The sequence below is a fragment of the Mesoplodon bidens genome, assembly GCF_964165515.1.
Source record: "Mesoplodon bidens genome assembly, chromosome: 7".
Taxonomy (NCBI): Eukaryota; Metazoa; Chordata; class Mammalia; order Artiodactyla; family Ziphiidae; genus Mesoplodon; species Mesoplodon bidens.
This window is the reverse complement of record NC_138164.1, coordinates 74,567,131-74,585,061: the sequence shown is the minus strand read 5'-3', so window position 1 is coordinate 74,585,061 and position 17,931 is coordinate 74,567,131. Positions and strand designations below refer to the sequence as shown.

Sequence of the window (17,931 nt, the reverse complement as noted above, 5' to 3'; positions counted from 1 at the left end):
CGTGTCCCTCCCCTATTGAAAACTCTTCCAGAAAATCACTCCCACACAGTGTTAAAGCCAAAGTCTTTCAAAGTCCAAAAAGACTGATCATCATACTAGCTCTCAAACCTCCCTTCTTGCTCTCTCCCCACTTTTACTTCACTGCAGTCACACTGGCCTCCTTGCTGTTTCTCAACACACTAAGCATAAATCTGCCTCAGGGACTTAGCATTTACTTTTTTTTTTAACCTGGAGTGTTCATTCCCTTGTTATTTGCATGACTCATTCTCTTACTTCTTTTAGTTATTTACCCAATTTTACTTTTACAGTTTAAACTTCTTTGGCTACATTATTAAAAATGTTTTCCATATCTCTGATACTTTCTATCTTCCTTCCCTGGCTTATTGTTTCTCTTTAACCCTTATTACTGTATAGCATACAATATTTTACTTCCTTATCTTGTTTATTGTCTGACAAACCACCTTGGATTACAGGCTCCATGAGGGCATGAATTTGTGTCTGCCTTGCCCATAATTGAATCCTCAGGGACTAGAAGAGTGCTTAGTACAGAACAGTTACTTAATAAAGACTTACTGAACAAATGAGTGATGCTGATAGAGCTAGGGTATACTCTGTCGGTCTATTTAGAATTTATGCTGTATTGATTTCTTGTATTTTGGGAGCACGTGGGATGACTTGTTGTTTAACCTTATAATAATCTGAGTTGTAGCACAATTCTGTCAAATTTCTAAGTCATAATTTATTTCAGAATATACTTTCCAGGTATCTGAGCTTCATAGCTAGTATCAATAAAATATAGTCACTGTGTATATTCAAGGCAGATTATGAAACAATCATTGATTTATAATCTGGCAGGTCATAATCTAGTAGGGGATGCCAGGGCAATAAAAATATATTTGTGCCAGATAGTCATACACATTTGTACCTTCTATGTATGAATCATCTCTTTTCCTGAAATGTTTATCACTCTCTATTTTTGAAGCAAACTCCTGTTAGATTCTAGCTCCCTTGGAAGTTCAAACTGTGTTTGGGTGGCCCCTCTCACTTTTCATGGACTTTGGAAATACCTCTCTTGACAGAAGGGGTGGTAAGGTGACAAAAGATGATAATAAGAGTATGTTATGGAGTCACTAAGAATAGACATGAATTCTAGCTCCATCATTCCATGATTGGCTTGTTTTTATGCTATTAAAACCCATTACATCATTAGGAAAACAGAATAAAATAATACCTACATCTCAGGGTTGTTATAAGGATTATTGACACACACATACCACACATACAGACATACCCACATACAGACGCAGATACACAATGCACATAGAATATAATATCTTCTGGGGGAACGAGAAGCATGAAAGCCTTGCATATGTCTGTAGCTATAAAGTGCCCAGGACATTCTCTTTTGGCATCTCTGACTTCACATGTTCTTGCTTTCTCTCCTTACTTGCTGAGCTGCCTCTTTCCTTAGCTGGCTTTTCCAGAGCCTTACCTCTCTGTGGGGCTTACTTTTCAGCCCCACCTTTTCTTTATTTATACTTGCTGTCTTGGTAATTTTATTCATTTCAAAGGGTTTATATATTGGTGACCCTCAGTTTACATCTTTAAGCCAAAAAACTCCTCTCGGTCCACGCTTACATATCTTCCTTCCTCTTTGACAGCTATACCTGGATGCTTCCAAAGCATCTCAAATTTAACATGTTCAAAAGAAAATCATTGTTTTCCCTTGAGCCCATCTGTTTCTGTTCCAGTCAATCCTATCCCTTTTAATGATACCAGAATATACTAGTTTCTTAGACTCAAAACCTAGGAGTAGACACTGATTCCTCTCTACCTTACCCACATCCAGTCTGTCAGCAAGTCCAGTTGATTCTACTTGCAAAAGGTATCTGACTGTGTCCACTTCTCTCCATATCCACTGTCACCAATCATAGCCAAGCCACTATCATCTCTTACCTAGAGTATTATAAGAGTCTCAGATTTCTCAAGTCCATTATCCAGAACAATGAGCAGCTAGGAGAATCTTTTCTAAGATTGGATTGTGCCAGTCATTTGTTTACACTTCCTCAGTGGCTTTCTGTTGCCCTTAAGCTCCAAATTCCTTAAGAGCCTACAAGATCCTACATGGTCTGGCTCTTCCGTATCTTTCCAACCTCATTTTGTACCATAATTGCACTCATTATTTATGCACTAGCCACACTTTTCACATGACTGACTTCATTCTTCATTTTATTGTTCTTTGCATACATCAGGTTCCAGTTCAAGTCACCTTTTAGAGCAGGGGTCCCCAACCCCTGGGCCTTGGGCTGGTACCAGACCGTCCTGTTAGGAACCAGGCCTCACAGCAAGAGGTGAGAGGCGAGCAAGCGCCACTTCATTGCCACTCCCCATCACTCTCTGTTGCTCACATTACCGCCTGAATCATCATCCCCCCCACAACCCCACCCCACTTCCATGGAAAAATTGTCTTCCAGGAAACCGGTCTCTGGTACCAAAAAGGCTGGTGACCACTGTTTTAGAGTACTGATTTGTAAGCCCTATGAGTATAGGGAGCATGTACACCCTGTTTTCTCTTGAATATTTGATTCCCAGGAGAGAGTCATAGCATAGGCAGGCCATAAATATATGTTTAATGAGTTAGTGAATAAACGCCTGGTGTATGACGGGTGCTCAATGAAAGATAATGATGGTAATTATCAATGTACATCACTGTACCTCTTTGTTATATTAGTCTCTCCCACTCTGTAGTTAATAGATATTTGTTGAATGAGTTAAGTAATTAATTTAGCCTATCATAGGAAATTACATATATGTGTGTGTGTGTGTGTATATATCTATATATCTATATATATTCTCAATAAATGGGACTTGCTGGAAATAACTCTAACAAATAAAATGCATGAGATCGATATTTTAGGTTCATCAGTTTGATGGGCCACTTCTAGTGTCTTATGTCGCTTTGATGCTCTTACATAATAAAAATGAGTCCTGTTTTGTTACTGGATTTGCTTACTAACATTCTGGATTTAATGAGAGGTTGTGATTCCCTTTACGTCAGATTTTTTTGTGTGTAAAGGAGAATTCACATGACCATGATAATAAGCATTGGTCCCCAAGTCTTTGGTCTAAGTAAAGTGAAGGGAAAGCTTGAGAATATTCAGATAATTTCCCAATGAGAAAATTAATGTCTTTGTTTCCTTCCCCCTTGTCTACAATGCCAACTTCCATACCAAAGCTGATTTTTCCCCTAAATATTGCTAAAAATCTAGTTATTCTGGAGCATGTAGCTATTTGATGAGGGGTGTGTGTGTGTGTGCGCGTGCGTGTGCATGTATGCACGCGTGCTTGTGTGTGCACATGCTTGTGTGTGTTTTAGTGTTTGGCACTGTACAGAGGGGGCATTTCTCTGTTGCCATTGGAAACAGTGGAAGGAAATGGTGAAAATGAGGGTGAGAGTGATTAGAAATGTGATTCAGAAATGTGATTCAGGTTATATTCATTATGTGTCTGGACTAGAAGTTTTGCAGATATGATGAGTCTTGAAAACCATTGGTATTCTTGAAGAAACATCATAATTGCATAAACTCCTGAAGCAACATCACCTGTCTTTGAAAGGTAATGCTTAGGGAGTCACTTTGAAAACAATTTGAGATCTTTGGCTGGCAGAGCTGATAACTTACAAAATAAGTCTCTTAAACAATCCTTTAAATAACCCAGATCACTAATTTGTCAGTTCTCTTTTTTACAAATCATGCTAGAATTTGCTGTAGGCAACCTGGGACAAAATTTTCTTCTTCCCCAGGAGTTTAAACTGAAATAGATGACTATATTCATAGCTATACTAAGTTTCTACTTGGAAGTATAGTTCCAAATATGCATCCCTCCAGCCCTTTGAATCTTCATGATGTGGACATTTTTCCTGGATCAGGGGTAAAGGGCTGATTACTGTCAATTTTATTACAAGACTCTGTAATTACTTTGAAGACTCTGGAGAACTGAGTGTGTTGCCAGAGAATTTTCTGTCCTCACCACCTAGCCACAGAAGGCCCTTGGAAATTTAATAACAGAAAAAAATCATGTCTTGAATATATATAGCCATTTTCAATATACAAAACATTTGCATAGTTGGTATCTTATATTGATTCCCATAAGGGCAGCCTAGCACATATGATCCCCATTTTTCAGATGACAAAATTCTGGTACTGAGAGGTTAAACAATTTAGTAATAGTTATTTGTAGCAGAACTGGAATTTGAACCTGAATATTCTTTTCTGCAAAAATTGGTACCATTGCACTATGCCTTTGTATCTGGGGGCATTTTACTTTGTAATCTTCCAACCCTCTTCTATCCTATAGTTCATTTAACATGAAAATACTGATCTGACCTCATTTGTCTTTGGTCTATATTGTATGGAAACTAAGCTCAATACTTGTTGGGAAGAAGGTTATTCAACTTGCTTTACATTGCATTTGACGATGGAGTTTGTAGGCTTTTTTTAAAGTAACTTTATTCTTTAATTGCATAATCAGTACATGCTTAATGCTGAAAATTTGGAAGGACACAAAGAGCATTTCTAAAACAAACAAACAAAAATACCGTCATTATTATTGGGATCACCAATGTCTAATATTTTGGGGTTTTTTTGAAGATTTTTGTTCATGGCATACTTCTTTTAGGTGCTTTCCCTCACCTTCGTGTCAGAGTATAGTTGGGCCTCCCACACATGAGATTTGGTTTTGTGTACTCCAGATGAACAAATGAAAAAAATACTAACCTAAGCCAGGTAGGATCCAGAAGCTGTATCAGCTGCTTTTATCAAATCACAGAATCACAAAGGAGACAGGCAAAGAAGAGTCAGAAAGATTTTTGGATTCTTTTTTTCAAGTTACCTACATCAGAAAGACCTCTCTTTCTCTATTAGCATAGACTGTTCGAGCTTCCCAAACTGGTTGCACTTACGTTGTTAAATCCCCATTCTATTTTTTTCCCCCAGGTTTTGAAGATCATGATCACATGGATGCATCTAACTAAATGGTCCCCGGTGACATGGTGGTCCTTTAGAGAGCACATCTAAATCACTGGCTGATTTTTTGGTTTGCCGCTCACCATAGGACATCACATCTCAGAACTCGCCTAAATTTTCCCCACCATGCTGTCTTTATTAGCTTGAACTCCTTTCCTAAAATGGTCCTTCTGTTGATCCTGTCAGTCCTGCTTTTGAAAGAAGATGTCCGTGGGAGCGCACAGTCCAGTGAGAGGAGGGTGGTGGCCCACATGCCTGGTGACATCATTATCGGAGCTCTCTTTTCTGTCCACCACCAGCCCACTGTGGACAAAGTTCATGAGCGGAAGTGTGGGGCAGTCCGTGAACAGTATGGCATTCAGAGGGTGGAGGCCATGCTGCACACCCTGGAAAGGATCAACTCAGACCCCACGCTCTTGCCCAACATCACCCTGGGCTGCGAGATCAGGGACTCCTGCTGGCATTCGGCCGTGGCCCTAGAGCAGAGCATTGAGTTTATAAGGGACTCCCTCATTTCTTCAGAAGAAGAAGAAGGCTTGGTGCGCTGTGTGGATGGCTCCTCCTCTTCCTTCCGCTCCAAGAAGCCCATAGTAGGGGTCATCGGGCCTGGCTCCAGTTCTGTGGCCATTCAGGTCCAGAACTTGCTCCAGCTTTTCAACATACCTCAAATTGCTTACTCGGCAACGAGCATGGATCTGAGCGACAAAACTCTGTTCAAGTACTTCATGAGGGTCGTGCCTTCAGATGCCCAGCAGGCACGGGCCATGGTGGACATAGTGAAGAGGTACAACTGGACCTATGTGTCAGCGGTGCACACAGAAGGTAAGTTTTCTTTACACCGAGTATGTCTTGTGCACCTGATAGCTTCCCAGTTAAACCTTCAAGTTTTGGAGGGCTAAAATTCTCCTAATTATTTGAGATCTTTTGAGTGGCTCCGTTATACCACTTACATAAGAAGGGACGGGATGGCAGATGTCTAGAGCAACATAGATATAAGCTAATATGAGTGATTATGTGACCATCAGTTGGCAAAATGGATACTTTTTTTTTGGTTTACGTATTACATTATTTGTACATCTTCCATAATGATGATAGGGATTTTTAAGATTTCTAGATCTTCTTTGAACTCCTTACATTTTAACACTGTAAGGTTGCTCTGAGTACCTGAGAGTTTCTGATAGTTAAAGGGAGGTACACATAAATACACATAAGGCCTGAAGGCAGCCAGTTCTGGCCCAGGTATGTTGTAATAGAAAATTACCAAACAGTTTAGTCTTACAACTATTTTTCAGTAGAGTGTATAGTTAAATCTGAAATGGAGATGTGTATGAATTAGTTCTAGCCTTGTATAGGATATTCTCAGGAAGTATAAGTTTTAATAATTCAGCATTAGTTTGCTTTGAAATTTATTGCTTCTTTATGTGGAAATCATAGTGAGGAAGGAAAATATGACTGAGGTTCTATACCAGATAATAATAGTATTAGCCCTTATTGTTGTTGATGGTGCTTTTCAAATGCGTTTGTATACATTATTTGTTAGTTCTCAACCAACGCTGTTTGGGATAGGTTTGATTTGACCTACAGAGGTTAAGATACCCAAATTGTGAGGCTTACTCATTATGTAGCACTCTTTCTAGGACAGCAGACTGCCTATGCTAAACACTACAGTATACCAAAGAAGGTACACAGACTTTGTATAGCTCATTAGATCATTGTTAGGATTAGTTGAGATTTTTACTTTATTTTTTAAATTAATTAATTTTTTTCTGTTTTAAAAATTTTTTTATTTCTTAAAATCAAATCAAATAATAATATATTCATATCATTTAATCTCTTGTGTAAGTATATTTCATCCAATATAGCCAATATAGACACATTGATACATTATACAAAGTCATATCAGTTGGATCAATTGACCTGAGAATAACTTTGAAAGTTAATTATAGCTATCAACTACTGAGGCACTATGAAAAGGGTTTTTTCATGTATATATTCTATAAAGATATTTATTGATAGTACTCAAACAAACAAACCTATGAGATAGATTACGTTTTGATCCCCACTTTACAAATGAGGGAACTGAAGCATAGAAAATATAAGCCACATGCCTAATGTCAAGAATTAAGTGAAAGAGCTGAGATTCGAATGTTCGTGAGGTTCAAATCTCAGTTGGGATTTTTAAATTCCGCAATAATACTGCCAGTGTGTTCCAAACAGTCTAATCTTGTAAAAGTGGGATTGAGTTATTGGTAAATTAATGAAATGACCAGAGTAAGACTACTTCAGAGATTGGGAGCCTGTCACCAATTAGATATAGCAAACTTTTCATTATCAAGTGACATAACATGGATCTCACTGTATGGCCACTCTTAACAATATTCAGAGCTGCACAAACATAAAATGGCCTTCTATACTGGATTGAGACTTCTATGCCTCTGGAAATTTTCATACATAAGTTTATGGTTTATGTACAAAGATGTTGATATATAGAGATTTTGATCAGTGGATAGGTCATTGGACTAGGAGACCTTTAATTTTTTTCCTAATGCTGAGATTTTTCTTATAAAACCACTATTTCATTTGATTCCACAACAAGCATTGATCTAGATAATCCAGATATTTTATTCCATTTTTAAAATACGAATGTTTTAAGAGTTTATATAGTTCATCCAATAACTACCTGATAGCAACTTCAGAGGCAGGAGGAGGGCTCATAGCTACTAACTGCTAATTCAGTGCCCTATTATAATTCAGCAGAATCCAATAGAATCACACCCAGAGGATATATATTTATGCAGCACATAGTTATTAAGTCAGAATATACAAAAGGCTCTAATAGTCCTGTGAAGGACAGCCCTATGTTTTATACATTACCACCCTCAATGGGCATGCAGTCTGGCAAAGGAGATGGAGCATGCACTAACACTTCCATAACCATAATTCAAGATGACACGGAGTTACAAATGTTTCTCAAGTAAATTGAAGGAGAAAAAAATCACCTCCTGCTCTATGGTGATGGAGGCCATAGTGGAAGTCTTAGAGAAGGAAATGAATTTGAGAGTGGAATTTTAATAGGAAGAATGCTGACAACTGGTGAAAATTAAGAAGGCATGGGTCTCCAGTAAAGGGCATGAGGAAGTATGAGAAGGTGAGAAAGTTAAAAAATATGTTTGCAAGAGACCAAGGATGAAGCTATGTTTGCTTTACCTCAGATCAATCATAAATTTCATTAGGACCTTCAATCTAGCTTTAGAAGAGTAGGCCTTGGTCAGTCTGTAGGACATGCTAATCCAAGATTGGGTTCAAAGAGAAACTCATCGTCATGACCTTTGACTCTTACTAATTTAATCTGGTTTTTTTTTCCAACCTAATTATATTCCTGTACTGAGTGATACAATAAAATAAATTATAATGCACCCATAAAGTATATTATTAGGTAGCTATTAAAATGAATGAGACACTCTATAGGTAATGAGATCATAATGATCTCCAAGATCATTTTAAGTGATAAAAGCAAAGCACAGTTCTATGTAAATGATATGTTATTTGTATAAAATGGAGTTTGTAAAAATAATTTGATTGAATATTCATAGAATTGTTCTCAGAGAAGAGCAAAACTGATAACAGTTGCTCCTTCTGGGTAGGACTTCTAAGGACTTAAGGAATAGGGTGGAATGGAAGAGACTTTCTTTTACATAATTTCTACATGCAAACATTTGAAGTTGTGTATTACATGCATAGACTACCTATTGCAACATAATGATTAAAAGAAAATATTCTATTTGTGGGCAAAAAAGTCAATAAAAACTTATTGCCAAATTCAGGCAAATTTAATTATTTTTTCAAAAATAGGCCAATAGAAATTTTGTTGACAAATTTGGGCAAAATATTTGGAAGATACCAGCAGAATTTAGGAGAGAACAAACTTTGAATACAAATATTGAAGACTAGAAGAAATGCTTTTTGGTTTATTGTTTTATGTGATTTAATCAAGAGGTATTTATATTGCTTGGATCCTCAGCAAGTAAGTGGCTAGTGAGGTTACATGGTATTATGTCTTAAAATTTATCGGCATAGGAGCAGTGGAGTAGGAAGTTTTACAAGGTAAAATTTACCTCCAGGATCAGAAAAATGCTTGAGTAACAAGATACAGCTCTGCTGGGTACTGTGGAAGTCCCCAAGGTGATGCCTAGGTTTCTGTTGTCTGGCCCTTCAGGAAGCCGCTGCAGGACTTCCCATGAAATGACAATAGCAGTTCTTACTTGAGCCTCTTTCTATGGCTGGATTGGGACAGTTCTCTTTAGCCCTAGATCACCCTACCTCAGTATCTCAAACTTATCCCCATGTCTGTATAATTACCTTTTTTCACTCAGTTGATATTCTTCTTTCTTGAAGAGTATGGAAATTTCCAAATGCTTTCACACAGGCATTGAGGTCTATAAAAAGACATTGTCTTATTTTCAAAAAAGCTCTTTGTTCCCCCACGTTGCCCATTTACTTTATACCTAAACGTGCAGTACTTTGTCTCTCAGTCCTCTTGGCAGCTAACACAAGATGTTACTTTGAGAACGTGTGTGGCATCACAGAATTTCAGAGGACAGCACAAGCACAAGAAGCATTGGGTTTCAGCTTCAAGGTTAATCTCCTCCACTTGCATTTCCTTGGTTTATGTTTTTCCGTAGGCTACAGGACTATATATTTACGGTGGCTTGTTATATTATGCACACATATTGTCCAGGCCTTCAAGGCAAGGAGATTAAATGTATGAAAACAAAAAAGAAAAAAATACAAACCACTCTAGCTCTGCAGCCGTGAAAGGAGTGTGCAGTAACTGAGAAGAAAAAGTTGTATTCTTTGTAAAGGAGACAGTCCAGTTGCCACTGTCTCTGCTCTAAGAAAATTTAAGGGGTCCTTTGCCTCCATACATTGGGAAACCTTGGTACATGTGCCCATGATAGTACAGAGTCTATGGTGCTTGCCTGTTTAGGGGTGTGGTAGATCCATTGCTTTGGCTCTGATGATTTCCATTGATGACCCCTTTGCTTTGTAACTTAATAGTTCCCTTCCACTTTCACGCAGCACTAGCCATGTGACTGCTTTGGTCAATAGAATTTGGTGGAAATGAAGACTTTTTTCCTAGTCTGTCTGTCTTAGAACCCTGTCATCACCTTGTGAAGGATGAGTGCTGTCAGGTTTTCCAGATGAGGCTGTCTTAGACCACTTGACCTCAACTATGTGAGAGCACCCGGTGAAGAGCCACACAGTTGCCTTCCTGACCCACAGTCAATTTCAATCATATAATATATCCTAACTGAAACTATAAACATTACCTACCTAACCATAAATTCATGTGCAATAATAAATACCTTCAAGGTAGAGTCCAGTATAAGCATTTTCATCCCAATGACTAAACTTGAACACCCCCCCTCCCAAATAGGATACTATGACAATGTTTAAACTTCAAAATCAAAACAAAATAAATGTATTAACATGCATTAATATTTTTGAGATTTCAATGGAATAATTGCTGTGGGCAAGAAAGAACATTTAAAATGCTTTACCCATACTTCTGGTTCAAAGCTAGAGGTTTGATAACTTCCTTAAAGTTTGGATGCTTTAAGTAGTCAGACACTTGCATATATTCCATTATTACATGCTTCCCCTTGATATAGCTCAGTTTCATTGAGGAAAGTAATTACAAATTGCCACAAACCATACATACTGTACTTTATGGATGACTTACAGGATTTTCACACTTCACAGTTTTTGCTGACTTTAGTTGAAACTCCTCTGTACCTGCTCAGGGCCTGTCAGAGTGCCTAGCACATAATAGGTGCTCGAAGACTCTTTGGTGAATGAATGTATTTGTGTTAAAGTAGTATCCAGCTCACACTTAATGAATATATAGCATGTGGATAAATAGCAGCACTTGTAATTTTTCACAGTTTTGCTTCTTTATAAAAATAAGGTGCCAAAATGCCTCCCTTGATTAATTGTAAAATGCTATTCACACCCAACTCCCTTTTTTGTTTGCACTGGTTCTTGAATTTGTTACTTCCACCTAATGATAAAGGAATGCTACTTTTTTCTAGCCAAAAAAACATCTCAGTGATGCTCTGGGGGAAAAATGTACCAGTAAGTGGTACTGGTAATGTGACATCATTAAAACATTGTGTGACTTTCAGGTTATGATATGGTTTTTCCATCAATTATTTAAAACGTTAACAATCAAGCTTTGGTTGAAAGACCTTGAATGTGATTCATAGTCTATGTGTTTAGTTTACCTTCAAAAAAGTGGGAACACACTTTTTCCATCACACCTTTTCTACTAACTGTGATTATATCAAGATAACAATTTAGTTTGGAAAGATGAGAAGCGTCAGTATGAGCCCTACTGAGTACTTTTTAAGGGGATTTCATTTTGTTTCTTCAGGGGTTGAATAGTGTTGAGAGTTGAGATGACTTTTCAGGTGGTCATGATGATAATTCAGACACAAAAACTACTGTTAGCTCTATAGAATGTTAACACTGTGTTAACAGTGTGAAGTGTTTTAGGTAAGCATTTAATAACCCCTTTATCTTACATTTGAGGAAACAGTATGGACAAGTAATTTGGCCTTACTTGTACATGATTGTTAACAAAGTTGGGTCTCACAACTCAAGATTCCTGTCCAAAATTTTGTTTCCACATTCAGTGAAAGAATTGCCTCTCTTAGGAGGTAGTGAGTTAAATTCTTGGTAACTCCTGTGCACAAGCCTGGAATACATAACCACGTGGAGGGGATCTGGAAAAATGCACTTAAACCTCAGCTGGGAGATGAGGGAGTTGGGTTACTTGTCCTTTTGGTAACTCCCTTTCTTGACAACCAAATGTCGTTTAATTGAGATTCTATTATTCTGTGTGTTAAAACATGGTCATTTATACTATATGTCATTAATTTTCTACTTGATTCATTTATCCCATAACACAGTCTGATAAAGTTACCAATTTTTAAGTTAGAGAATAGGTATGGAAAGAGAAAGTGATTTTTTTCGCATAATACTGTAGCTACTTAGTGACAGAGCGAAAATTGAACCCAAGGCCAACTCTTTAATTAAGTCCAAACTCCCTCCCTGTATACTGGGGTAGTTGTGGCTTCAAGGAAAAGTAGAATGCACATCTATTGATTCTCTTCCCTCCATAGGAAATAAGAAGACACTATTCGTTTCCCTTCTGAGAAAATCTTTTGAGCATATTTCAGGTGTCTTTTTATCTGGCTGTGAAAGCAACACCATTCCTTGTTCCCATGGAAGGGTTTAATTACAGTAAAAAGAAAATAAATTAAGGAGGAGGCATGTGGCAACAAGTTAACCTCATAGAAGACCTTTTTGTGAGCCTGATGATAAGTACAGACTGTAGGTTGTTTCTATTCTCATCTCCATTGCAGACGCCACAATCCGTCCTTCAGATGCCAATTATGGGAGGAAGCCGTATGGTACCAAGTTTTTAAGAGCAGGAAGACATATTGTTAAATGCTGTAGCCTTATGTATAAAAAACTTCTTTGGAATTTGTCAGAACTAGGAGTTATAAAATCTCATCTTGGCACATTTGCAAATAGTCCAGAAAGACTTCTCAATTTAACCAAATGTTGAATTGAGGATACTTTTTGGCAAGAGATGTGATAGTCAGATATGTTTATCTTAGGGGACTTTAAAACCAGAGCTCATGCCCCAGTGATGCATTTTATGCATCATTTTTCACACATACACAAAGGATTTTTTTTAAAAAAGAGAATATCTAGTCAGTGTTGTTTCAAAAAGTACATCACAACCCATGAATTAATTGTGAAACCGATTGAGTGGCCTGAGACCAGCAGTTAGTATACAGTAGAATAAAATAGGATAGAGTAGAATATAAATATCAGTATATTACATGATAGTAAGAGTAGATATTGCTCTGTAAATTTTTATTTTAGTTGCATATAGCTATATGTGTACTATGGTTACCATTTACAGTGTTTTTCTTAATATGTCTTACAGCTAAAAAAAAGCTTAAAAGCAACTTACTCTACTTTTCGCTTTAACATTGTTAATTTTTTTATTTGCTACAGAAATGCAAGTCACATACAAAGGTTTATGCTTCTGTGACAATGTCATTTGGTTTGTCTCTCCTAGATGGGTGGATCTTAAGCCTTATTATTAAGAACAAGCAAGAATTCCAAAGTATCCATGGTGGGAAATGGTAGAGACTGTGAGCAAAATAAAAATAATTCATATATGGTTAATGATAAATGGCATAAGCATCAATATAGGACAGTGTCGAGGACACTAGTACAGGAGGTTGAAGGCAAGTTCTCAGTCCTAGTTTTTTTTTTAATTAGTTTCTGCTTTATAACAAAGTGAATCAGTCATACATATACATCTGTTCCCACATCCCTTCCCTCTTGCGTCTCCCTCCCTCCCACCCTCCCTATCCCACCCCTCCAGGCGGTCACAAAGCACCGAGCTGATCTCCCTGTGCTATGCGGCTGCTTCCCACTATCTATCTACCTTACGTTTGGTACTGTATATATGTCCATGCCTCTCTTTCGCTTTGTCACAGCTTACCCTTCCCCCTCCCCATATCCTCAAGTCCATTCTCAAGTAGGTCTGTGTCTTTATTCCCGTTTTGCCACTAGGTCCTTCATGACTTTTTTTTTTTTTTTTAAATTCCGTATATATGTGTTAGCATACGGTATTTGTCTTTCTCTTTCTGACTTACTTCACTCTGTATGACAGACTCTAGGTCTATCCACCTCGTTACAAATAGCTGTTTCGTTTCTTTTTATGGCTGAGTAATATTCCATTGTATATATGTGCCACATCTTCTTTATCCATTCATCCGATGCTGGACACTTAGGTTGTTTCCATCTCCGGGCTATTGTGAATAGAGCTGCAATGAACATTTTGGTACATGTCTCTTTTTGAATTATGGTTTTCTCAGGGTATATGCCTAGTAGTGGGATTGCTGGGTCATATGGTAGTTCTATTTGTAGTTCTTTAAGGAACCTCCATACTGTTCTCCATAGTGGCTGTACCAATTCACATTCCCACCAGCAGTGCAAGAGTGTTCCCTTTTCTCCACACCCTCTCCAGCATTTATTGTTTCTAGATTTCTTGATGATGGCCATTCTGACTGGTGTGAGATGATATCTCATTGTAGTTTTGATTTGCATTTCTCTAATGATTAATGATGTTGAGTATTCTTTCATGTGTTTGTTGGCAGTCTGTATATCTTCTTTGGAGAAATGCCTATTTAAGTCTTCTGCCCATTTTTGGATGGGGTTGTTTGTTTTATTGCTATTGAGCTGCATGAGCTGCTTATAAATTTTGGAGATTAATCCTTTGTCAGTTGCTTCATTTGCAAATATTTTCTCCCATTCTGAGGGTTGTCTTTTGGTCTTGTTTATGGTATCCTTTGCTGTGCAAAAGCTTTGAAGTTTCATTAGGTCCCATTTGTTTATCTTTATTTTTATTTCCATTTCTCTAGGAGGTGGGTTGAAAAGGATCTTGCTGTGATTTATGTCATAGAGTGTTCTGCCTATGTTTTCCTCTAAGAGTTTGATAGTTTCTGAGCTTATATTTAGGTCTTTAATGCATTTTGAGCTTACTTTTGTGTATGATGTTAGGGAATGATCTAATCTCATACTTTTACATGTCCCTGTCCAGTTTTCCCAGCACCACTTATTGAAGAGGCTGTCCTTTCTCCACTGTACATTCCTGCCTCCTTTATCAAAGATAAGTTGACCATATGTGCGTGGGTTTATCTCTGGGCTTTCTATCCTGTTCCATTGATCTATCTTTCTGTTTTTGTGCCAGTACCACACTGTCTTGATTACTGTAGCTTTGTAGTATAGTCTGAAGTCAGGGAGCCTGATTCCTCCAGCTCCATTTTTCGTTCTCAAGATTGCTTTGCTGTTCGGGGTCTTTTGTTTTTCCAAACAAATTTTGAAATTTTTTGTTCTAGTTCTGTGAAAAATGCCAGTGGTAGTTTGATAGGGATTGCATTGAATCTGTAGATTGCTTTGGGTACTAGAGTCATTTTCACAATATTGATTCTTCCAAATCCAGGAGCATGGTATATCTCTCCATCTATGTGTATTATCTCTAATTTCTTTCATCAGTGTCTTATAATTTTCTGCATACAGGTCTTTTGTCTCCTTAGGTAGGTTTATTCCTAGATATTTTATTCTTTTTCTTGCAGTGGTAAATGGGAGTGTTTTCTTGATTTCACTTTCAGATTTTTCATCATTAGTGTACAGGAATGCCAGAGATTTCTGTGCATTAATTTTGTATCCTGCTACTTTACCAAATTCATTGATTAGCTTTAGTAGTTTTCTGGTAGCATCTTTAGGATTCTCTATGTATAGTATCATGTCATCTGCAAACAGTGACAGCTTTACTTCTTCTTTTCCAATTTGGATTCCTTTTATTTCCTTTTCTTCTCTGATTGCTGTGGCTAAAACTTCCAAAGCTAAGTTGAATAAGAGTGGTGAGAGTGGGCAGCCTTGTCTTGTTCCTGATCTTAGTGGAGATGTTTTCAGTTTTTCACCATTGAGGACGATGTTGGCTGTGGGTTTGTCATATATGTCTTTTATTATTTTGAGGAAAGTTCCCTCTATGCCTACTTTCTGCAGGGTTTTTATAATAAATGGGTGTTGAATTTTGTCGAAAACTTTCTCTGCATCTATTGAAATGATCATATGGTTTTTCTTCTTCAATTTGTTAATATGGTGTATCACATTGATTGATTTGCATATATTGAAAAATCCTTGCATTCTTGGAATAAACCCCACTTGATCATGGTGTTTGATCCTTTTAATGTGCTGTTGGATTCTGTTTGCTAGTATGTTGTTGAGGATTTTTGCATCTATGTTCATCAGTGATATTGGCCTGTAGTTTTCTTTCTTTGTGACATCCTTGTCTGGTTTTGGTATCAAGGTGATGGTGGCCTCATAGAATGAGTTTGGGAGTGCTCCTCCCTCTGCTATATTTTGGAAGAGTTTGAGAAGGATAGGTGTTAGCTCTTCTCTAAATGTTTGATAGAATTCGCCTGTGAAGCCATCTGGTCCTGGGTTCTTGTTTGTTGGAAGGTTTTTAATCACATTTTCAATTTCAGTGCTTGTGATTGGTCTATTCATATTTTCTATTTCTTCCTGATTCAGTCTTGGCAGGTTGTGCATTTCTAAGAATTTGTCCATTTCTTCCAGGTTGTCCATTTTATTGGCATAGAGTTTCTTGCAGTAATCTCTCATGATCTTTTGTATTTCTGCAGTGTCAGTTGTTACTTCTCCTTTTTCATTTCTAATTCTATAGATTTGAGTCTTCTCCCTTTTTTCTTGATGAGGCTGGGTAATGGTTTACCAATTTTGTTTATCTTCTCAAAGAACCAGCTTTTAGTTTTATTGATCTTTGCTATCGTTTCCTTCATTTCCTTTTCATTTATTTCTGACCCGATCTTTATGATTTCTTTCCTTCTGCTAACTTTGGGGGGTTTTTGTTCTTCTTTCTCTAATTGCTTTAGGTGCAGGGTCAGGTTGTTTACTCGAGATGTTTCCTGTTTCTTAAGGTGGGATTGTATTGCTATAAACTTCCCGCTTAGAACTGCTTTTGCTGCGTCCCATAGGTTTTGGGTCGTCGTGTCTCCATTGTCATTTGTTTCTAGGTATTTTTTAATTTCCTCTTTGGTTTCTTCAGTGATCACTTCGTTATTGAGTAGTGTATTGTTTAGCCTCCATGTGTTTGTATTTTTTACAGTTCTTTTCCTGTAATTGATGTCTAGTCTCATAGCATTGTGGTCGGAAAAGATACTTGATACAATTTCAATTTTCTTAAATTTACCAAGGCTTGATTTGTGACCCAAGATATGATCTATCCTGGAGAATGTTCCATGAGCACTTGAGAAAAATGTGTATTCTGTTGTTTTTGGATGGGATGTCCTATAAATATCGATTAAGTCCATCTTGTTTAATGTCTCATTTAAAGCTTGTGTTTCCTTATTATTTTCATTTTGGATGATCTGTCCATTGGTGAAAGTGGGGTGTCAAAGTCCACTACTATGAGTGTGTTACTGTCGACTTCCACTTTTATGGCTGTTAGTATTTGCCTTATGTATTGAGGTGCTCCTATGTTGGGTGCATAAATATTTACAATTGTTATATCTTCTTCTTGGATCGATCCCTTGATCATTATGTAGTGTCCTTCTTTGTCTCTTCTAATAGTCTTTATTTTAAAGTCTATTTTGTCTGATACAAGAATTGCTACTCCAGCTTTCTTTTGATTTCCATTTGCATGGAATATCTTTTTCCATCCCCTTACTTTCAATCTGTATGTGTCTCTAGGTCTGAAGTGGGTCTGTTGTAGACAGCATGTATATGGGTCTTGTTTTTATATCCATTCAGCCAATCTGTGTCTTTTGGTGGGAGCATTTAGTCCATTTACATTTAAGGTAATTATTGATATGTATGTTCCTATTCCCATTTCCTTAATTGTTTTGGGTTTGTTATTGTAGGTATTTTCCTTCTGTTGTGTTTCTTGCCTAGAGAAGGTCCTTTAGCATTTGTTGTAAAGCTGGTTTGTTGGTGCTGAACTCTCTCAGCTTTTGCTTGTCTGTAAACGTTTTAATTTCTCCATCAAATCTGAATGAGATCCTTGCTGGGTAATCTTGGTTGCAGGTTTTTCTCCTTCATCACTTTAATGATGTCCTGCCACTCCCTTCTGGCTTGTAGAGTTTCTGCTGAGACATCAGCTGTTAACCTGATGGGGATTCCCTTGTGTGTTATTTGTTGTTTTTCCCTTGCTGCTTTTAATATGATTTCTTTGTGTTTAATTTTTGACAGTTTGATTAATATGTGTCTTGGTGTATTTCTCCTTGGATTTATTCTGTAT

At 37.4% G+C, this 17,931-nt stretch overlaps 1 protein-coding gene across 2 annotated transcripts in view; it reads left to right on the top strand.

The window, feature by feature from the left end:
• Window positions 1-5,173: 5,173 nt before the first annotated feature.
• Window positions 5,174-17,931, top strand: part of GRM5 (glutamate metabotropic receptor 5) — a gene marked incomplete at its 5' end in the record, with an annotated part of 514,708 nt that continues 501,950 nt past the window's right edge. Inside the window, one exon of one of the 2 annotated variants that reach the window (XM_081241472.1) lies at window positions 5,174-5,846. In XM_081241472.1, coding sequence (XP_081097598.1) covers window positions 5,186-5,846 — 661 coding nt within the window. The remainder of the gene's footprint in view (window positions 5,847-17,931) is intronic. The other variant, XM_081241471.1, reaches the window with a different exon arrangement.